Below are 22,287 nucleotides of genomic sequence, written 5' to 3' on the forward strand. Positions count from 1 at the left end.
AAATAATGCAGCTGCTGGATATACAGTGATTTGTATTCACTGGCTTGTCAAACACCAGCTGTGGAGTAGAAAGTGCAAGGCAAGAAGATGCCACGGATGCTTTTTTAATTTGGTTGACGTGGTCCGCTTTGGGGGGGATAGCTCAGAGTCTCCCTCATTCAGCCTCTTTCCATCAGATTCCAAACCGTCTTGCCATTGGCAGGGCGTGCATCAAGGGCAGCACAATCAAGACATGTATTCGTATTTGATTGTACAGTAGATGTCACGTAAGATAGTGGTGCAAGATTGCACTAATTAATTAGTTAGAACATCATCACCAATGACTTGTTGACTGCTGCTCAGAAAGGAGTCATCCACTCTTTGGATAAATTCTTCATTTCGCCGTGCTTGGCGGGGGAAACTCACGGAAAATCAAAAAGTCACAACACCTGCTGCCTGGTGGCCTCAGGCACCAATCACCACACTTGCCTTCTCCTGCCTGCCTCTTCCGGTAGTTCCCACAGATTGCAAAGGTCCTCCGTATACTTCGGTGCCTCTCCCAATACTATCTATCCAATGACATATGACACATGGCACTATGCAATGCCATTTTCACTTTCCTGTCGGAGTGAAGCTTCTTAGTTATCAATGAAGAAGCCTTTTCTACACTTGAACCGTTCATATTTGCATTCTCCTCGAGATGCCCTTGTATCGGCAGGAAATACTACTAGAACTCAACACCCCGTCTATGAACTGCTATAGACACCAAAGGCAAGGTTATGAGATTCACAGACCAGTTTCATGAAAATGCGAACCCACCAATTACCTTAGAGGTCAAGTTGTTCCCAATACTTGCATCGCTGCATAAGGACCTTGAGCCACTTAGTCGCAGAAATCCCTTGAAAGGTAATACAATATCTCCTTCTATACAGAGATACTGAATGACCTAGTATGAGCATCGTTATTATAGCTTGGAGTGGGGCAATGACTCGGCTTCTGTCCAAACACTCCCGTTTCCAGACGAACTACCGACGACTTGCTCACTTTATTGAACAAGCCAGACCCCCTTTTACAGATCCACCCATGTCCTGTTGAAAGATGAATGATATACGAGCGTGCGGTCACCTGCTTGTTTGCCTAAATGAGATGTTGAAACGCGCAGGCTAGTGCATGACTGCTCCTCTGTCTAGGAATATTATAACCAGCAATAGAATAGACCATGTCGCGCAAAGACTCTTTCAGTCCAAAGTCCATACCTAACAGACTCCTTGCAAGAATAGGTAAAAGTTAGCCTATACTATTCAAAGCATTGTCAGCAACACCTAGAACAGGTCCCAGCGCAGGGATGTTGTTTGGTTGAGATAACCTCCCGGGTATTGACGTCAGCGTCCCTGGCGCGGTCCAGATCCTCGATCGATCTGACCCCAGAGCTCAACGAAACCCAGCCTTTCCCATTGCTCTGCGAAAATCAAGCGCGCTATGATTTTCCGGAGTTTGCGCGTCCGGTCACTTGTCAATACCCAACAATACCTCACCTACAGGACAGTATCTCTGCAACGCGCCTTCAAAGCGCTGATTAGCGACATGCCTCCAAAAAAGCGCAAGTCATCAAGCGCTTCTGCCATTAATGGTGCCTCATCAGACACAAATAAACGCGGAAAGCCCGATCTTACGCGTCCACATCCCCATGCCAAAGATACAGAAGACTTTGGCATCGTCCTGCGTGACTTCTATCCCCCTGAGATGTGCAACGAGCGGTGCGAAGCTTACAATAACGGAACGCTGGAACGACCCATCGAATCCCTACAGAGGGCATACGAAGACACGTTCGATGAACGTCAGAAGATTGAGCCCAAGACAGCCGTCGTTCACTGGTTCAAAACAGATCTTCGACTACATGACAATCGCGGCCTCCAAATGGCATATCAGGTTGCGCGAGAACACAACCTGCCTCTCATCGGCTTGTATATTCTCTCTCCGGAGGACCTGACAGCTCATTTGTCGAGCGCTCCTCGTGTGGACCTGACGTTACGTACACTAGAACTGTTACGGCGAGACTTGAATGAGCTGGATATTCCTTTGTATATGGAGACGCAGGAAAGGAGGAAGGATATTCCTCAAAGGATCATAGATTTATGCCAGGAATGGGGTGCAAGTCACCTCTTTGCAAACCTGGAGTATGAAGTCGATGAATTGCGTCGCGAGGCGAAATTAGTACGACTGTGCGCAAGAAACGACATACGATTTGAAGCAGCACATGATACATGCGTTGTTACTCCGGGCAAGCTAGTCAGCCAACAGGGGAAACAATATGCAGTTTATAGCCCGTGGTTTCGCTCCTGGTGTGCCTTCCTCAACGAGAATCCAGAATACCTTGAGGTTGCGGATGAACCGGGGTCGAACCCCGGCGATGCACGCAAGTACTTCAAGACCCTCTTTGACTGCGAGGTGCCTGTTGCACCGGAGAACAAGCGGCTCACTGAGGAAGAAAAGACAAGATTCAGGGAGTTGTATCCGGAGGGCGAGCATGAGGCACTCCGTAGGCTGGAGGCGTTTCTGGAGGACAAGGCAAACGACTATGATGACTTGCGAAACTCACTCGCGGGGCGGAATACATCCGTGCTAAGCCCTTATTTCGCGTCTGGGGCACTTAGCGCACGAACAGCTGTTTTTGAGGCCCGTAAAAAGAACAAAGGCCAATTGACTATGAACCAGACTGGATATGCATCGTGGATTAGCGAGGTTGCTTGGCGAGATTTTTATAAGCATGTCCTGGTTCATTGGCCATTCATATGGTGTGTTTTCTCCATATTTGCTGATTATCTGTATATCCACACTGACCACCATCATCTAACAGTATGAACAAGTGCTTCAAACCTGAATTTACAAATCTAGCGTGGTCTTATAACATAGATCACTTCAATGCTTGGTGCGAGGGCAAAACTGGCTATCCCATCGTCGACGCCGCCATGCGCCAAATGAACCACGCCGCCTGGATGCATAATCGCACGCGCATGGTCGTTTCATCATTTCTTTCGAAAGACCTTCTGATAGATTGGCGTGCAGGGGAACGATATTTCATGGAACACCTCATAGACGGGGACTTCGCCTCGAACCACGGCGGCTGGGGTTTCGGTTCTAGTACTGGGGTTGATCCGCAGCCATATTTCCGGATCTTTAATCCTCTACGCCAGAGTGAGCGGTTTGATCCAGAAGGCGAGTATATTCGTCACTGGGTGCCGGAACTACGTGCGGTTGAGGGCGCGGCGGTTCATGACCCATATGGCAGAGGAGCTGGGGATATTGCTGAGAGGAATGGTTATCCAAGGCCGATAGTGGATCATTCTCAGAGTCGAGATCGTGCGTTAGAGAATTATAAGAAGGTTGCCCAGGGCCGCTGACGACCTGTTCATGGTGTGCAAGCGGGGAGGGGGGCGCCTAAATCTACTCTGGAGCGTATTTGTTGAGCCTGATCTGTAATAATATAACCATGTTTTTCTGTAAATCAACAGTATAGCTCAGCTTTTGCTTATCACAAGCTTCAAGATTAGTCAATATACTAAGTAGGAAAGCTTTCCGGTATTTTCTTCATGAATAGAGTCGTCATCATCAGTCTTCTCCCAGCCGGATAAGGAGCGTGAGGAGTATGGCAGACATCCTTCTTCCCAGGAGGAGAATAATATTACCAGCATTATTGCCCGTGAGTCGTGTACATTTCGAGCAAATGATCGACCCTGCAAGAACTCATAATAGTTTCCTACTATCGCTCACTGCGATTATCGGACTTGATTGGATCTGTTTAGAGCCCAGCAAAGTAGGAGCATTGGATTGCGTGTCTACGTGGACCTAACGCTAGATCCTAGACAGCCAGCGGTTGGAGAAGAACCTGAACCGCGCCTTCTTCGAAAATTCTAGTCTTCTAGGAGATCAGGTGATCGAGTCACGTCCTTTGTCTCGTTTGTCCGCATCAACCAAAAGGTCGTCTTCCCCATCTCTGAGTTCCTCCCGGATGCTTCCTCGAGTTACTCTCTTTACTACCACGTCCTTCGGTCGACCATGTCCTGGTTGACATATTGGATATGGTCTCTGCAAGCCTTTCCTACTGTGGACACCGGTCAGATAATAGATCAATCGAACTATTGCGTGCTAAATATATAACGAGACCCGGCTGACCGTTGAGAAAACAGTGGCAGTGACAAAAATTAAGTTTGTTGATGACGACGAGCCCCCATTGTATCTGCTACAATGTCTTACTTTTCAACCTACCAAACAGGCAGTGGGCGAGGCCGATCTCCGAGACGCGGATTACTAGGGTAAGGCAGCTGGGGTACACATGCAGATGCGGATGCAGCTGCAGGAACCTAGTCGCCTATACTGACTCGATGGTCTAGCCACTAGACCGCCGCGTTCAACTTCAATTGAAGTTCAGTTTGTGCTGACTTCGGCTACACCGGACGGTCCGCGACGGAGTTTTGTGGTGAATTTTGTTGGCAATAGCGGGAGCAATATATTATCAATTTCGTGCTAGCCTTGGCAACGTGCCAGCTGTCCGACCATTGGCATTTTGATTTCGCAAGGAAGCGACTTCATAGCGTCCACCCCAAAACAGAGAGTACTAGAGGTACTACTTTTCAAATCACCTGTGAAACGATTTGGCACACCCCACCGCGGCCTATTAGTGACAAACCAGAGTTTGCCACCAGGGCAGTGAACCCTGGAGAGCTCTCCATGTGTGGCCCGGCTCTGGATTAGGGCCCTTTTTTAGCGCGTGCGGAGTCCAGCCCCGACGGTTTCCCCGCGATGGATCGCTTCTGCTCTGCCCGGCCTGTTTTGCGCTCTGCCACTCAGCTCCCTTCTTCCTCCATGGAAAAGTCCTCTCCTCTGCTCTACGGGTTTCTATCCGCATTGCGTCTTGTCAACGGCGCATCCCAGAAGGCTTAGCTGTCGTCGTGGGTACGTATGTCAAGCCAGTCACTCATCAACAACTGCCTCGGTCTCTTTCCCCGCTTGTAATTGCCTGGTAAGGGCTAAGGACCGGTTCTTTCGCTCCTTTCGTCTTGGCCGGTTGCTGACTTCTCAACCCCATTTTTCCAGACTTCGATTCTTTTGCATACCCTCATATACCTCTGGAATCGCCAATGTCGGCCTGAAATGGATACTGCCCAGTCGGGGGACGCCCAGGCATCCAGCGTTCCAGCAGCCACCGAAGAACCAATCGGCGGAGCCTCAACAAAACGTCGTTGGAGAAGGAATCGGATAGCTTGCGACTCCTGCCATTCGCGTCGCGTGCGGTGCGATCGAGCCTTTCCCTGCTCGCGCTGCCTTCGCAGTGAAATCCGATGCGAGTTCACTCGCGAACGACGCAAGCGAGGACGCATTGCGCGATCCCGACTGGTAGAGCCTATTGCTGCCACTGAAAAGCCGACCAAACCTGTGGAGTCCCCAGCCGCAGCACCGGCACCTGCGGAAGCAGGATCTGGTCCGGTTCCAAATGGCTCTCCCTCTACGACTTTTCGCCATAGATCGCCAGCGACAAATGATGTGACAGTGTCAGCCCCAAGTATTGACGAGCGGCGCTCTCAGGCGGATGTGTCACTTCCTCCTAGGAAGTCAGGGCATACAGCTAATGCGACAGAGGAATGGCTAGCAGGCACGCATGTCTCTCCAGGTTCCTATGAGCCCTTGGCAGGCATCGGCCCTGGGGAAGGCCCTTTTCCTCGAATCTTTGATATCTGGAACGGGGTGGACCTGGCCGGCTACAGTGATCCAGCATCTCAGGGTTCCAAGATAACCGGCCTTGGACAGACACCAGCACCGTCTGCGACAATCCTAAAATATCCAGTACTCCAGCCAGTAATGCCATATTTGGAGTCGAGCTTGCCTCGAAAGCTAGTATACGATCTTCTCGACCTTTACTTCACAAGCGCATTCTCCACGCATATGCATCCCGTGTGTCATCACATTCACTGCTATGTTCTACGAAAGGCATCATTTCTGAGCCGGGAAGCCCCTCGGCCTAGCAGCCCTGCACTTCTGGCCAGCATGCTTTGGGTGGCAGCGTTAGATGACCGTGCGTTTGCTTTACCGATATCTCCTCCCCAGAGGAAGAAGATATGTCAATTTTTATGTGCTCTAACGTTACGGCTCTTGCGACCGTTGGTTCACGTGTCATTCAAAGAGCAAGAGGGCGCCGCGGCGAGCGACCCACTTCATGCTGCGATCGGTCAGGACGGCCCCCCTACAACGGTGCACCACCCATTTGAAGCCGGTGGTGATGATCGGGGGCTGGTCGGCCCTGCAGGATCATTGGACGATGTCATCACATACATCCATGTGGCATCCATTACCTCTTCAAGCGAACAAAAGGCCGCCAGCATGCGATGGTTCGTTTTATTCAAATAACCCGAAGCGAGCAAGGAAGCTAACCAATCTTAGGTGGCATGCCGCCTTTACTCTTGCACGGGAACTGAAGCTCAATCAGGAGATCGAGGTGATGCCTAGTGAGGAGAATCACCCAGAGGGCTCGAGCCCGTCATTTGATTATTCACTTGCGGGATGGAGTGGCGTTGACACGGGCCCCTTTTTCGATTATTCAAACCCTGCTCGGCCAAGCTTAAATTGCGTATGCGACCGTGGCCACGAATTGCGTGGCGCCATTACCGAAGAGCACCGTGAGGAGCGTCGTCGGACATGGTGGCTTCTCTACATCATGGACCGTCACCTCGCTCTCTGCTACAATCGCCCCCTTGCTCTACTCGATGCTGAAAGCGAGGATCTTTTATTGCCGCTGGACGAAGGGTCATGGCAGTCTGGGAACATCCACAGCAATAGTCCCAAACCGGATGGACCACAGTGCCCGCTGTCAGGCGAGAAGAACAAACGCCGCGTATTCCCCAATTTTATTTGCCATGACCACTCTATCTTCGGCTTCTTCCTGCCTCTCATGACCATTACTGGCGAATTAATCGACTTAAACCAAGCTCGTAACCATCCGATGCTTGGAGCACGCTTGAATGGAAAGGACGCCTGGGATGCGCACGTCGGTGAAGTGCTGCGCCAGCTTGAGCTTTACAAGGCTAGTCTCACAACGTTTGCTGCCACTGCATCGGATCCCGATGCGCCCTTATCCAGTGCCTTTCCCCCTAAACCCGATCAACAACCGGTCGAACCCTCACTCGCCCAGGCTTATTCATGGCATACTCAAACGGTCATCTCGTATGCATCTTATCTCGTGCATGTGCTACATATTCTTCTTGTCGGGAAATGGGATCCTGTATCGTTGATCGAAGATAAGGACTTCTGGACTTCATCGCCCGCGTTCGCCTCGACCATCTCCCACGCCCTTGATGCGGCAGACTCGGTGGACCATATCCTACGTTACGACCCCGATATCAGTTTTATGCCGTATTTCTTCGGCATTCAATTACTTCAAGGCAGCTTTCTTCTCTTGCTGATTGTGGAGCGGCTGCAGAAAGAAGCCGGGGAGGGTATTCTGAATGCGTGCGAGGTGATGATCCGAGCGACCGAGTCCTGTGTGGTGACGTTGAACACTGAATACCAACGAAACTTTCGACAGGTCATGCGGAGCGCCGTTGCGCAGGCGCGTGGGCGCCCTGTTAATCACAGCGAGATTCGGCATCGTCGCAAGGCCGTCTTAGCACTCTACCGGTGGACCCGGAAGGGCACTGGGTTGGCTCTTTAGATTTAGAGTTTCTCACAGCGCCGAGGCCATTTCAGCGCACGGTTGCATCGGCTCCGCATCCGCAGGCCATCGGCTGGAGAGAGCTTAAATCATCTCCCGCCAGGGCATGCTTGGTTCTAGGCCAGTCGCAGAGACTGGCATATGCAGGCACAGTATCCCCCTCCCTCTCGGTTGATTACCTTGCCTGAATCGGGCTCGCTCCTGCTCGCCTCTATGGCTCATTGCCCCGTGCCTGCATCTGCCGGACCTTACCCCGGCATTGGCAATTGATCGCAACGGCTGCTGCTATTAGCCCAAAGTACCTCGTAGTATCAATTATCTTTCTTGGATACTGCTCTCCAATGTTACCCTGTACATATACGAGCATTTATGCTGATATTGGTGTCTCTGGCTTGTTTGTTATGGCTCGCGGGTTTTAACCTACCAAACATTTTTTCTATTTCTGGACACCACCTCCCGAACGCCATGCCCATTTCCTCTTAACAGAGCAAACATCGCTTCTAGGCATAGACTCGTCGCTAATGTCGGGCATCGCATGATTCTGCACTTGGTGCAAGGACCGGGGTTGTTGGGCGGCCCCTTCCCCTTACCCCAGATTTAACGAACGGGCCGTGCTCGCTCGGTCCGAACCTGGGACTTTCGGTTAAATTCCCAAAAAACCGAAGCCGTTGCGGGGAGAAAAGCGATTGCATTGGGAATCGAACCAACAGGCGCTCAGCTTTAACAGCCTTTAATTCCCGTAGTTCGGCAGGCCGGGGAGGGTGCTCGGTTAATTGCCACAGCAGAATATGGGGTATGCAAGGTTCAGCGACACCACATGGCCCCGTGAAGATCAGATGGTTCCTGGTCCGTCAAATCACTGAGCTTTCCCCTCGAGTGTTCTAATGTATCCAAGCTCCACCAATGTCCGATTGCTCCAGTTTGTATTTTACCGACCCCGTTGCGGCCGTGGTCACCCACTTTCTCAAGCAACAGTGACAATGACGAACTCAATTTCAAGATTCATTTAGCACGCCCCTCTGCTGCATTGACCTGCGGAGTATGTCTTATAAACATCAATCGCCGTCGTGCGCGGCTTCTCGACGAGGCCTTCGTTGCGCATGCCATAATTCAATCAACCGTACAAAGTCTCCAGAGGCAGCACTCCTCATCATTAAATGCTATGCTGTAGTGCCTTCTATGATCTGAGAAAATCAGTATAACATTACAATTTCTATCGCTCGACTAGCTGAACCACCACGCAAGACCTCGCCACAATGCTGCATACGAGCCATCCTCAAGAATTCGAGAAATGGACTTCTATGGGCCCGTCCGACACTCAGATGCTCGGCCTGGACTCTAACTTCACGGATGAGGAGTTATACGGAAGCCATCTGAGTCTCAACGGATTTGATCTGTCATCGTCGCAATTGCTGAGCCCGGAGCTTTGCTCAGAATTCGACTTCGCAACAGGCGAGACGGGCTCGGGCCTCTACCATCCCTCGCAACCGATGGGTGTTGCTAATGCTCTGAATGTACCTCAATTGGCGGACAAAATATCTTCAATGTGTGTCCTCCAGTGTGCGCCATAGCCATGGCATGATTAAAGGTTTCCAGGACCTTCCAGCTGACAATGGCTGCTGCACTAGATTCGGAGAATCGTCGTTCAACACCGCCCCCGATACCAAGCCCACCACCGCCGATTTTTCTCTAGACGATTTGCTCCGTTCGGCATCCCAATTAGCTACTGAACGCGCGCTCTACATGAATATTCCCGCAAGTACACCTTCTCCGCGAGCATCACACGACAGCCCCAGCTCGCGATCGCACTTGGTCCAGTCGCCCCTTCTCGATGACCCCTGCAGCTCACCGGGAATGAGCCAACAGTCATACAGTGGCAGTGAGGGGGAATGGGACCGGGAATACAATCAAGGCGAGCTGGTCCAATTCTATGGACTATCCGATATTGGCTTCCCCGACTCGGTCTCACTGCATCACGCGCTCGACGATGGACTGATTCAACCTTCGTTTGAGGACCCACTGCCCACTCTCAGCAACTCACAAGGAAATAGCAAAAGCCAGTCCAGGGAAATTAGCTTCACCATGGACTTGGAGGGAAATGGGCTTACCCCGCTGGAAATGCCGGATGGAAGTACCCGTTTCACAGCCAACTGGCTCCCCGTGGACCCCGAAGGTGGATTCACCATCCGAGCACCACCCACCGCGCGCAAGCCTGAGCCCAACAGCCATAGCAACCACCAGATGACGCAGGACACCGGAGACTATCTCTTCGCACGGAATGCATTCATCTCAATCCCGACGGTTACCGGTCTATCCTCCACAGCAGTATGAGCCGAATGACACAGAACACAGTCGACTACGCACCTGCGGAGCACCGCAGCATCTGCACTGCACCCAGCCACTAGATTGCGGGCCACCACCGACCGGGCCGCCCGATTCGTCCACCCGACCATTGCGCCGGTCGCAGCGGCGCCGGAGAAATTCACGGACGTTGCGCCAATCATTGCCCTAGCTCCAAGCAAAACAATCTCCCAGAGGGGACGCGATACCCCTTAGTGTGCAGCCCAGCAATCAATAAACCCACCCTCCTCCCTCTCTCCCTGATTCCAGTCACTGAGTCCTGCGTGCTGACGCTCTGCGTAACCTTGAGAAAGGTGCTCGTTGGCTGATGCTGTGTCCATGCACACTCACACGCACACTCTTTGGCTCGAAGAGAATACAAATTGCCAACGGGGCTTCCTTTTCTCAGCGACTGACTGGGCTTGTGGTCAACCAATCACACCACCCCCTCCCAAAAAAACTCTCAAGAGAGCCAAGATCCGTGCTACATGCATCGTCATGTGAGCGAGAGAAAAATGCAATTCCAGACCCAGACCACATCGCGTCCCTTCCCCCGACATGTGATCTGTTTCGTTTGCCTTATTGAATGATGACTATCGTCCGCTCAGACCCCCTCTTCCCCTATGTAAGCTGGCCCACATAGACAGGACAATAATGTGGGCTGCCCTGCGCTGTCTGTTGGCCTTCTTCGTTCTACATCCTTCTCCTGCATGGTGGACAGGTCTTCTCCGTTGTTAGACCCTATCATCTTACAGAGCCCAGGTGTATGATGAGAGGTTCCTTTGCGATTATTGGGGGAGAGGATTGACTGCTTTGGGGACCGGTGAAATGGACTAAATGAATGTATTCGAAAAGTATAAGCGTATTAGAAGAGCTAGTAAATTAGTATGACGTTATGTGGAAATAGTATATTAATGATGATGATGATGATGATGATGATTGATGATGTCTCTGTCTCTTGAGACGCTCTGTACGATGTAGTAATTTGCTATTGGTTTTTTTCTTCTTTTTTTTTTTTTTTATTTTATTTTCCTGTGCTGATGTCTTGATTCATATTATGCTAGACTCAATTCACAGATCAAATTGTTGTTGTTAGTAGTCCGCACATCGCTGTGCGATGTTGTAGTTATATATTCTGAAGGAAATGCGGAGGCAGTGAACAACTCAAGAGGATCCAAAAATAAAATGTATACTACTACATATTATTGAAAAAGGGTAAAAAAGAATGAAAATTATTTCTTCTTGAATACTAGTATATAGATAGTACTGTCATTGCATCATAGGAAAACGTATGAGACAACTTGGTATAGTGAATTGCATACTAGGATACCTCTTTTTCTCAGTGCTAGTAATTGAAATAAGTAACATTGAATGATATCTAGGCGACTGCTTGCTTTGAAAGATACGCTCGCAAATAACTTGACATCCAGCTCCTGCATCCAGCCATAACGCCTATGTATGAGAATAAATGAAGTGTTGATCATGTAATCACACGTAGCAATGGTCATGACAATCGTAAAGCCTCCTCGCAATATCAGAGATGGGAATATCCGCTCGAAAGGATAGGATCAGGGTAGAAATGCAGGGAGAGGTGGATGTATGTGAAAGTATTAATAAATAAATCATGGATTTCCTTCACCCTTCACTGAAGAGGATGTGCATTTGTTGGAAAACACAGGGAGCTCGAATTTCCGACCGATATAGGTGAATATTTCCGCCATCGATTCCTTCTCAACCATGCCGTCGGCGAAGTTATCAAAGGCAGTGCGGAGAATGAACATAACTCGTGAGATCAGACAGCCCGGGATATTCTGGGTGTAGTATTTCATGCTGCGGCAAATGTTGCACGCGTACTGATATCGTTCCTGAAGTCCGAGGACGCTGACGAGTCCTGGGTCGGTGGTGGAGATGATCAGGCCCAAGGCCCAGTAGAAACTCATTGATGTCGCTAGAAGCAGGTCTGGGTACATTATATTTTGTCCCACTATTACTTGCATTGTGCTGGGGTTGCGGCACCTGAATTTGGGGAAGTCGTCGGTTGGGTCTGCTTCGCTTGGACTTTCCTCCCATGGCCCGCCTGACGGATATGTATCGGCATACATGTTCTTCCATACTTGGAGAAGACCCTGAAGTTCGGTGGCCCGTTCCCAAATGGCACTCTGCATGTTGACTAGCTCTGATGGGGGCTTGTTCCCCCCTTTCAGTAGCGCCGAGAACTCGTCAACTTGGGCAAGATATCCGGGGATATGCACTGCAACATCCAGCAGGCGTTGGAGGATGTCCTTGGCCGGGCCGTCCCCAGGCCATGGGACTGTTAACCAATCTTTTTCCGCAAGGAAAGTAGGCTTCCGATGTACCAAGGCTGCCGTGACCTGGCCAGTTTGTTAGATTCGACTCTAGACATAATGATGATGGCTTATCTTACCCAATACATCCGAAGGTCAACATACAAAGAGCGCTCAATGCCATGTCGATGTCGATATGGTGTTCGAGTCCGTAGAAGTTCCAAACCACCCAGCTGATGTTTGAGAAGTGAGTCTTTTGATGTTTGCTTGAAGGCCTATTCCGAAATTAGCGAAGGAATCGCGCAAAGCAACAACCAGTGCTCACTTCTATGATAGTAGCTAGGAGAACGACGACAAGGACCTCGGTCGACTTGCCCTGATGAGGGTCATACAAAGCATGTTGAAGGGAGCGCAAGACTCTGAGGTAACGCGAGTGTCCAGCTACCTCGACTGAGCGGTTTCCATCGCGCCGGCCAGCGAATGTGAGAGATGCTGCTTCAAATGCACTGCACAGAATCGGAGAAAAGACTCGCAAGGACCGAGCTTCACGTAACGCAATGGTGCCGCTGACATGGGGGGGACTGAAATCAGTGACCAAGCGTTCAACATAAAATTCAATTAATGCGTTAGCTAAATTGGGATCAGTAAGGATGACTTTCTCTTTCAACAACGGTGGAGAGGAGGAACGACCTGGACCCTGGTGAGCGAAAGGGATATGCAAAGGTCGGGGAGGGTATGATAACCACGTACTTTCTTTACGTGTACGTTGCTCCTCCAGCACTACTGCGTTGGGTGAGGCCAAAGACTGATTGTCTGCAGCCTTGGAAGAAAGGTCTAATTCGTCCAATGAGTCGTCTCCATCGTCAACCGAGTTGTCCGACTCCTTGATGGAGTAGAGCGCCTGGCTGCTCGGTAGCGATCCGTCTTCATCCTTTATGGCGGGAAGGTTGGCGAGTTGGCGAGCTTCGGCAAGCTGCTGTTTCAGATTCTCACAGGACCGAAGAAGGTTCTCGATTAAAGCCGACTGCTGAATATAATGGCGGTCCCGCTTGCTGGTGCCGTATTCGCACTCGGACGGTGTACCGCGGAGGCAGCAGGCACCGCACGGCTTTACTCGGTCGCACTGTCAAGTCGCGCGTTAGTCAGGGAGGGCACGACACCACGATGGTGAGACCTGCTCGGCATTTAAAACGGCCCCCAGCCCCCAGAGCACGCGCCGCGAACAATGGGTATTGATTTCAAAGACAACCATACCTTGACTTTGCGTTTGTGGCAGTTCAAGCATGAGTATGTGGGTCGGATCTTCTTTCGAGAGCCCGCTTTGGCAGCTCCCGAAGCCTCAGGTGGATTGTTTCTGGCGCCATCCCCAGAAGACATCTCGTTTACTCGCGCTTCTGTTCAGCGTCATCCAGAATATAGCGGGCTACTGAATGGTGTGGTCTGATGGGGCGGGGAAGGGAAATCGTCACTTGGCCCTGGAACACTGAACGTGTCGCTGTCAGGCAGAAAGAGTGATACTTATGCGAACAGGAACAGGAAGCAGGTTGCTAAGTTGTTGGTGGGCGAACAAAGCCTATGTGACACTCATTCAAACTTGGGGGTCTCTGGATTTGACTCGTAGCTCCGGCTAGTAAGGATTATAGAGGCACACTCGAGTGGTGGCTTACACCAGGAGAAGGACGATGTTCAGAGACCATCGCTTGCGCGGGCGACTCTTGTGCACCTTAATTCCGACCTGTCTTGGTTCCGAATGATCCTAGACCGTGGCTTCTTGAACGCTAATTAAATGCCGGCCTGTCAGATTTCATGCTAGGGTCCTGTCGGCTGCCCGCCTTTTATTTGTGACCGCGCGGATAAGGCAGAGGCGCACTCCGTCCTTCCGTGCCTCTCTCACTCAGCTGAACGCCCGCCGGGGTTTGGTTCTCCTGGCTCTTTCCTGGTCCTTATGTTCCCGCTCTCCACTATTGGTGCAGGGGGCTATGGTGGAGGTCGACAACAACCAGACCAAACGGATGATGATGCGATAACGGACGTTGCACCAGAATTTCCTTGTGACCTATCACCCCATCCAAAACAGAAAGAAAATAATCTACTCCGTACCGCGCGCGAGTAATCAATTGAGCAACCAATGTCTCCCGCCACGCTCCTCGGTATTTCGGTACACAGCAATGTACCGGGCAGAAGGCTCCAGACGTGTCCTGGCTGCCTAGGCTTGTGTGATATGGCTAAAGCAAATGCAGGCTCGTTGAGGCGGGAGCCATTGGGGGGACCTAAAGGGGCGAGGGAAGACAACCCCCTCTCAGGCAGTTGGGGGATCTTGCAGGGATCGGCGGTTTTAGCGTCGTGCGACAGGCTCGAAAAGCGGTGGTGATGCTTCGCTTTCCGGTTGGTGCGATCGGGGGTTGGAGATGGACAGCAGCTGCATGGTCAGTCGCAAATGCAATACTATGGGGTAGGAGAGTTGCCCAGTATCCCTGCTGGACGACTCTATAATATTTCCATCTGATGCGTTTAAGCCGGTTCATCAACAAATGGCGTAGAGCTTCGCAGAGGCAAGACTGAGAAGCGACAGAAACCCTGTCAGCAAGCAATCCAGCGCCTTTGGCCACGCAGACTAACGTTAGTCCTAGTGCCGCGCTTATGTATGTCTTGCGCGAAGAGAAAAAGAAAAAAGGCACCACGAAGAAGCGGAACAAAAAAAAGAAGCAAAGAAAAAGGCGGACCAGATAATCACCAAGACAGCAAGGGTATGAACCAGACAACTAACACACTGTAACTAGTGATGTCTCTCCTTGCAGAGGTTCTTGAACTCTTCACGCATTCGATCGTCATGGGAAACGTTTTTCTTGCTTATGACAGACCGTCCAGCATTTCCCTTTCCCTTCCACGGGATATTGGCAGGGAGAGAAAAAGCGCGCACTATAACATCTCGCTTATAGTCTTTTCCCGATGTTGATTCGTGGTTTCCTTCGGCCGGAATAGCCAGCAATTTCGGACTTTTTTCATCCCTGTCGATGGATGTCTTCGACAAAGGAATGAAACCATTTCTAATGCATGCATAGGATGATATGATCGGGAAAGGAGTCGAGAGGCAGATGGGTTGACGGAGCGGAAAAGAGGCGAGGATGAGATAATTGAAGTCACCTGCTCTCGCCGTCTCTTTCCAATTCCTCCTTTTCCTCCTTTTCTACTCTCTCCGTCTCCGCCATCCGGAATATGACGCGCGCAGCATTCAGTAACGGAAAAGACAGCCAATAGCGAATTCGTGATCTCTATATTCTGACGTAGTCAGAGTGGTATACCAGACTCGAGATCGTATTGCGATATCTCCATACTGCGGTTGTCCCTCATGCCCTTCTGATCACCGATCCTGCCCATCTACGGACAATGGCAAAGAGGACAGTCAGAACTAACGAGATACGAGTACAGTAACTCCAATTCCATTCTCTTTCAAGGAGAGGTTCAGAGCGAAATTTCTGTTGATGACAGATACATCCTGCTACCGGCCGACGGTCTCATTGCCAAGAAACATTGGAAGTAATAGTTGAATAATATACAGTTTACCTCTCATAGTACTTTATACTATGAGACCGTATAAACTCGATATTTTGCGAGGCACCAGGGCGCTCCCTAGAGGCTTTCAACGGTCAAACCTGTCATCTCTGAGCCTTCCATGCTGGAATGGTAAAGACGCCAGGAAGTAAGATTCGTGTCGACATTCATGTCTAGCCATCTCCATGACATCAGAACTACCTACTACCTACTTTCCGCTTTTCCCCTTATTTATACTTGTCAAAACTAAAGTACCCAAGGGGGAATTGGGAGGGAGTAGGAAAAGAGATCCTGGCAAGGAAAATAGCACTAATCCGGGGATGGCATGATCGCAACCGAGCAGCTGGCTAAACACACCCTTGTCGACAAACAAAGAAATATCCTGAGCTCTTTCGAACTTCGTCATCTACCCCGGTTACTACCGATTCGTTTCCTCCACTTACCCGACCATATTCAGTCTGGACGACCCACCAGGCCTTCTTTGGAATTGCTTGCTTATCATCATTACCTTCCATCTGAATGTGCTCTGATTGTTTCAGTCATCTTGCTCCCACATGAGTCGCCATAGCAAGTATATCGAGTCAACGACCCTGAGGTCATGCTCATTGGGTGCCAGCAGAGTGATGCTGCCGTCTTCAATCTTGTCCATTCGGCTATTTAAAGAGTCGATATCAATCTACTCCAGTAAGGCCCTCTATAATTCAGATATCAAAATTCTTATGTTTATACTGATCCTAAAATCTTCAAATTAGTCCTGTATAGAGTTACTTTATCTAGTCTAGAAATAAGTAATGCTACTGATCTACAGCTGGCTTGAATGTCTCTATCATTGTCATTATTTCTTAGGAAATCTCTTCAGATCCCGGGCAGTGAAAATATTTGGTAATCTAGGGAGGCTACAATCATCCCAGGAGTGCATATACTATCTACGGTAGACACTCGGAGGCCAACACTTGACAGGGACTCACAAGTCCTCCAAAGAAGGGCGCCAGATTGTCCACCACGCTACGGGGCATGCAACATCTGAATCACAGCCATCGTCACTTCCCTACAATCACAGCTTGGCCTTTGATCCTTCATCATCATATCTGACTGCGAAGCTGTAGGCTGGGTCATAATGCATAGCCCAATACCCGTCCCAGATCTTCTTCGTGACCGGACCAATCTGCCCCCGATTCACAGGCTTCCCATCCAACTCTGTGATGGGCATGATTCCACCCGCTGTCGTGCACATGAAAATTTCATCACACTGATACGCCAACTCGACCGGCACAGCCTCGAGGTGAACTTGGATCCCACAAGCTCGTGCGGCATCAATGACACTTGTCCTGGTGACACCATGTAGCACACCGCGATCAGGCGTATGAATCGCACCGTCCTTGATCAGAACAATATTATAACCGGATCCCTCCGTGAGATGGCCATCTCCGTCCGTCAAGAACGGGTACATGGAACCTCGATCTGCCGCCTCGAGCATACCTCGAGTCAAGTCACCCCATTGTAAGTTCTTCACGGTAGGGTCGATAGCCCCTGGGGGCACCCTACGAACAGTTCGCGTAATAACAGCACTTCCACCGATCCGTTGGACCTCTGGATCCATGACCCAGACATAGGGTTGCACAAACATGTACAGGTTGTTTACCAAATCCTCCGGCTTGACACCGCGAACGCTCTGCAGTCCCCGCGTCACAATCAGAGCCACATATGCGTCCCGTATACCGCTTTGAGCGACCATCCTACCCAGGGTTTTCTTCACTTCATCGCGGGATATAGGCAACTTGAGACGCGACTTCACGCAGGCCAATTCAAGTCGAGAGAGGTGGTCGTCTAGGCGAAAGAACCGGCCGTCCCAGACGGCGATGACATCGTAGGTCAAATCACTGCGCAGAAAGCCTTGGTCGATTAGGGGGATGCGGGCCTCCCTGAGGGGAACGAGTTGTCCTTCAACCCAGGCGATGCCCTTGGCGTAGGGATTTTGACTGGCTTCTAGTTTCGCTCGACGAGCGGCATATCCAGTAATAACTTGGTTCATGGATGCCATGATGCTGTAGACTGAGGTATAAGGACCGATAGTAGAATTACAGGTCGGGTTACGCCTTGATGATGGCCGAGAAGTGAGGGACACCCCAGGGGGGGACGCAAGGTGGCTAAGAAGGATGGAGTCGATACTTACGTGTCTCCAAGGCTACCACGTTAAGTCAGCTCGGAGAAGTGTGCCTATCAGGGTGCATAAACCTGTCGGCGGGACACCGATAAGGAGCAAAGCAAGTATTATTGCCTACCGGGCGCTCGAACAAGGCTCCCATCGAGCGGGGACTGTCATCCCGGGAGCTCGGGACCGTTGGACTGCTGTCACTCACTACTCCTCGGTTCCTTTGCATACGCATATTTCCCGGTCCTATAATGATGTGGACTATGACCCCTGCGGCTAGAATGTTACGAGGTTCAAGGATTATTATAACGCATACTCCTTGTTAAAAGAGTCTTCTATATCTTATATCACCAAAGTCCACTGTCTATTGCTAGGGAGCCAACGAATGCCAGACAAACATCTTCATCCGCCCCTTCGATCGGTTTCCCATATAGACATATGACTAAAAGGCTCCGGAGGATAAGAGCGTTCCTTTCTCCTTCCCTAGTTCCCTCTGCTTCTCATTCCAACTTGTATCTTCTGGAATATGATGCAGCAATCGTTCAGATTGGCTCATGGTACGCGCCGACTACCCCCTTTCTTCCTTTCGACAACAACAGGGCTCGTTAGAAGACACACATTCCGCGTGGTGGACAAGGCATGCTATCGGCACTCAACGGCTACGAGGAAAGCCCGGGGAGATTTGCGGATGTATCATACACCGATGTCTCACGGTCACTCGACACCAACAGATCATAATAATGATCGCAACGGTGTACACCTAGATCTCGATCCACATAATTACACTAGTGGGCGCTGGCTTCGCAATGACGAGGAGGAGCGAGCCTCTCGCTATATTCAATTCGATTTTGATGCCCTCCGTCGCAAAGTCCTTACCCTATCGCCAGGTGCAAGTACGATCACAAAATGCCAAAAATTGGAAGGCGGTTTCAACCGGGTCTTCATTTTTGAACTGGACGACGATAAACGAGTGGTCGCAAGGCTTCCCTTTTCGCTGGCTGGCCCGGCACAGCTGACTACCAGTTCTGAGATCGCAACGATCGAATATCGTAAGTTCCTCTCATCATCCTTTCGCTTCACTGGCTTATTGTGCACTCTGCTTTTCAGTGCAAGCCAATACTACCGTTCCTATACCCAAGATACTCGACTGGAGCAACGATGCCACGAGCATCGATAATCCCATTGGCAGCGAATACATCATCATGGAGCATGCAACTGGTGTTCAGTTGCACAAGAGGTGGCATGAAATGGATGATAAGAAACGTATCAAGTGTATAGACGCGATCTACCGGAAGCTTAAAGAAGTGGTTGACCTACAGTTTCCGTGCTTTGGGAGTCTGTATCCTATACACAGTCCCGTAAGCCCCGACAACAGGCATGTGCTTGACGGAGAATACTGTATTGGACCACATTGTGGAACCAGATACTGGAATCGTGACGTTGGAAGAGGTCAAGCTTCACATGATACAAAACCCAACCGGGGGCCTGTGGGTTATCAAAATCAACCCCCGCGGCTTCAGTACTGGCTAAACCACGGCTAGGGAACGACCTTTATGAATACTGCGATGGCCTTATTGATGCTGGTCTATCGAGGCTTCCGGCTGTGGACTCGGAAACGAAACGACGACCTATGTATCATGGCTCAGTTGAAGCACACAAGATGCTTCTAGCTCAGGCGCGAGACCTGATGAGATGCATGTCTCAGGACTCCCGGATACAGGACTGCGCGACACCAGTATTGTTTCACCCAGATCTTCACAAGAGGAACATATTTGTCTCAGAGGATGATCCTTCTGAGATAACGGCTATTATTGACTGGCAGGCCGCTAGCATTGAGCCGGCGTTCTGGTATGCGGATGAGATTCCCGACTTTGCAACGGAGAATGAGGTCTGCACTAGAGCATTTGATGTCTGCACCCAATTTCTTATACCCACGCTGTCAAAGCCGAGATTGATGGACCAGAATCTATTCCGACCATTTCGCTACAGCTACAGGACGTGGAAGGATGGAGCTGCGGCACTACACCACAACTTGATTAACACATCTCAAAACTGGGAAAAGCTAGGCTTTGCAGGACCATGTCCTTACCCAGTCCCTCCACCGCATGAACTCGCAGATCATCAGAAGAAGTACAGGCTTTTTGAAGCAGCGCATAATCTGCGTTATGACCTGGCAGGCTTGCTCAACACAGCCACTGATGGCTGGGTGCCAACGGGTGATTGGGAGGCGGCGCAGGCAGCGCATCATGAGATGTTTGATGGAATGTTGCAGGCCGTATTGACTAATCCTGAGATTGACGATCCAGATGAGCCTGTGAAGGATGAAGAGACACTGAGATCCATATGGCCCTTTGATATGTAAGGTTCCACTTTAGTCTGTTTGTCTGGACAATGGAGTCATCCAATAATACCCATCACCTCGCGAAAAGCTATTGAGCACCTATGTCACGGGGCTACGGAATAGGGGCTTGAGATGATAAGTCAGAACTCCCAAAGATGGTTTAGATTCCGCAGTGACAGAATGGGAACCTTCACAGTCACCGGTGGAAGTAGCATCTACCATGAACTCAAATCACAACTTTACATGACAAAATCGATGAGTGAGATATCAGCTCCACAATGGGGCGCCACTTCTCGCCTCCTGGGGGCGAGCAGCCCAAGTGGTCAATGCACAAGCTTCCAGAAAATTGTTGAAGAAATACATCATGTAGGACAGGCCGGCCGCTTGTGAAGATATGGATCTACTATTGAACCAAGATCCACCTTATAGTGGGCTAGTTTATTGTCCGCAAATGATCGACCTCCCGCGTGTTCCCCCGGTTTGTCGCTGTCAACAAACTTCGATAGTCGATCGGCTAACTTCTCCGTCAGAGGCTCGGCCATGCGTAGACCTCGTATCCATGAGCTAATAACGCCCTTGCTTTCAGGGACCCCCTGATGCCGGTGAGGCGATCTTCTGCCGTTCATACCCTTGATAGTGCTTCACCCAGCGATCCCCTTCAGTCTCTCCGCATCCGCACCCTCCCTGCATTTGTTCCCACTCGCGCCATCCTGCCCATGAGGAGCAAATCGGAGGCCTGAGCGGCCCTTGTTGGCCCCATTGTCCTTTGCATCCACTCGCAGATCCTCTTCTCCTCGGACCCTGAGCGTGGCGACCCTGGTCGACGTTCAATAAATCTCCCACTATCCTCCCTCCCCCTCACTACACCATGCCATCTTTGTCAACCATGTGTCCCCCTCACCCATGCTCCTCAAACGCGACACCCCTTCAGGGCGCCTTCTCCCCGACATATACCGAGACTCCCACCAAGTGCAAATCTTCACGGCCTTTGCCGCCATCGCCTGCTACAATGCCATCGAGCTCATCATCCTCTGTCTCTCGACCTTCAAGCGCCGAGGCAGCGTCTACTTCTGGTCCCTCCTCGTGGCCTCCTTAAGCATCGTCCCGCAATGTGTAGGATATATCCTCCTCTTCTCCCGACCCCAAATCTCGCCCTACGGCTCCGTCACTCTTATCGTGATCGGCTGGTGTGGTATGATAACCGGCCATTCTCTCGTCCTCTGGTCCCGTCTCCATCTCGTCCTCCAGGACCCCACAATCCTCCGCTATCTACTCCGTCTCATCATCCTGGATGATATCCTTCTCCAAATCCCCATCACTGTCCTCCTATACGGAACCGTCTCCACACACTGGAGACTCTTCAACCACGGATACAACATCATGGAGCGGATCCAGCTCGTCGGCTTCTGTCTCCAAGAAGGTCTTCTCTCCGGTCTGTATGTCTGGGAAGCTGCGAAGCTGTTACGACTTCGTCCTGAAGACCGACATCGTCGTATTCTAGCGCAGCTAATCGGGATCAATATCCTGGTATTGATACTTGATATAGCCGTCGTCGGTATTCAGTACGCGGGCTACTATGCCTTGCAGGTCATGTTCAAGCCTGTCGCTTATAGCATTAAGCTGAAGCTTGAGTACGCGATATTAGGACGGCTGGTGGATGTTGTCAAGAAGGTCAACACCCAGGAGTCATTGAGTACTCAGGGTTTTGATATGCTGCCTTCGTCGTCGGAGGGATTGAGACCGAGAATGGAGAACCATGTAGATGGTGGCCCTGGTGGCTTTCTGTATCCTCAGAAGGTGTATACTTCGTCTCGTGGGTCTTAAACTTCGGTCTGTATATATTATGATAGAATTGAACGGCCGCCTTAGATCAGAGAAGATGCTTCGCATTTGACTTTTTATAGAAACTGCATTCACACTCACTGGTGCTCGTCTA

The 22,287-nt window shown here is 50.6% G+C and overlaps 7 protein-coding genes across 7 annotated transcripts; 5 read left to right on the forward strand and 2 right to left on the reverse strand.

Annotated features, from left to right (window-relative positions):
- Positions 1-1,243: 1,243 nt before the first annotated feature.
- On the forward strand, positions 1,244-3,465 carry BO83DRAFT_379396 (deoxyribodipyrimidine photo-lyase PHR1). Its single transcript, XM_025531499.1, has 2 exons — positions 1,244-2,774; positions 2,837-3,465. Exons 1-2 carry the CDS (start codon positions 1,459-1,461, stop codon positions 3,378-3,380), a joined length of 1,860 nt encoding a protein of 619 aa, XP_025386999.1. The 5' UTR covers positions 1,244-1,458; the 3' UTR covers positions 3,381-3,465.
- Positions 3,466-4,674: 1,209 nt separating this feature from the next.
- Positions 4,675-7,940, forward strand: BO83DRAFT_58083 (C6 transcription factor). Its single transcript, XM_025537450.1, has 3 exons — positions 4,675-4,999; positions 5,074-6,362; positions 6,415-7,940. The coding sequence occupies exons 2-3, from the start codon at positions 5,131-5,133 to the stop codon at positions 7,679-7,681; spliced, it is 2,499 nt and encodes an 832-aa protein (XP_025387000.1). The 5' UTR covers positions 4,675-4,999; positions 5,074-5,130; the 3' UTR covers positions 7,682-7,940.
- Positions 7,941-8,937: 997 nt separating this feature from the next.
- BO83DRAFT_315520 (uncharacterized protein) lies at positions 8,938-10,237 on the forward strand (the record flags this gene model as incomplete). The annotated part of the gene is made up of 3 exons (XM_025527625.1): positions 8,938-9,227; positions 9,310-9,982; positions 10,034-10,237. 3 exons carry the CDS (start codon positions 8,938-8,940, stop codon positions 10,235-10,237), a joined length of 1,167 nt encoding a protein of 388 aa, XP_025387001.1.
- Positions 10,238-11,643: 1,406 nt separating this feature from the next.
- On the reverse strand, positions 11,644-13,683 carry BO83DRAFT_399804 (Zn(II)2Cys6 transcription factor domain-containing protein; the record flags this gene model as incomplete). Its single annotated transcript, XM_025533351.1, has 5 exons — positions 11,644-12,393; positions 12,447-12,581; positions 12,632-12,936; positions 13,057-13,429; positions 13,561-13,683. 5 exons carry the CDS (start codon positions 13,681-13,683, stop codon positions 11,644-11,646), a joined length of 1,686 nt encoding a protein of 561 aa, XP_025387002.1.
- Positions 13,684-16,671: 2,988 nt separating this feature from the next.
- BO83DRAFT_379400 (aminotransferase class IV) lies at positions 16,672-18,091 on the reverse strand. Its single transcript, XM_025531500.1, has one exon. It carries the CDS (start codon positions 17,897-17,899, stop codon positions 16,913-16,915), a length of 987 nt encoding a protein of 328 aa, XP_025387003.1. The 5' UTR covers positions 17,900-18,091; the 3' UTR covers positions 16,672-16,912.
- A 445-nt stretch (positions 18,092-18,536) lies between these two features.
- Positions 18,537-20,372, forward strand: BO83DRAFT_399806 (uncharacterized protein; the record flags this gene model as incomplete). Its single annotated transcript, XM_025533352.1, has 4 exons — positions 18,537-18,567; positions 18,775-19,059; positions 19,118-19,501; positions 19,552-20,372. The coding sequence occupies 4 exons, from the start codon at positions 18,537-18,539 to the stop codon at positions 20,370-20,372; spliced, it is 1,521 nt and encodes a 506-aa protein (XP_025387004.1).
- A 553-nt stretch (positions 20,373-20,925) lies between these two features.
- On the forward strand, positions 20,926-22,227 carry BO83DRAFT_379403 (uncharacterized protein). The gene has a single exon (XM_025531501.1). It carries the CDS (start codon positions 21,255-21,257, stop codon positions 22,173-22,175), a length of 921 nt encoding a protein of 306 aa, XP_025387005.1. The 5' UTR covers positions 20,926-21,254; the 3' UTR covers positions 22,176-22,227.
- Positions 22,228-22,287: the final 60 nt, after the last annotated feature.

The sequence above is a fragment of the Aspergillus eucalypticola genome, assembly GCF_003184535.1.
Source record: "Aspergillus eucalypticola CBS 122712 chromosome Unknown BO83scaffold_16, whole genome shotgun sequence".
Lineage (NCBI taxonomy): Eukaryota > Fungi > Ascomycota > Eurotiomycetes > Eurotiales > Aspergillaceae > Aspergillus > Aspergillus eucalypticola.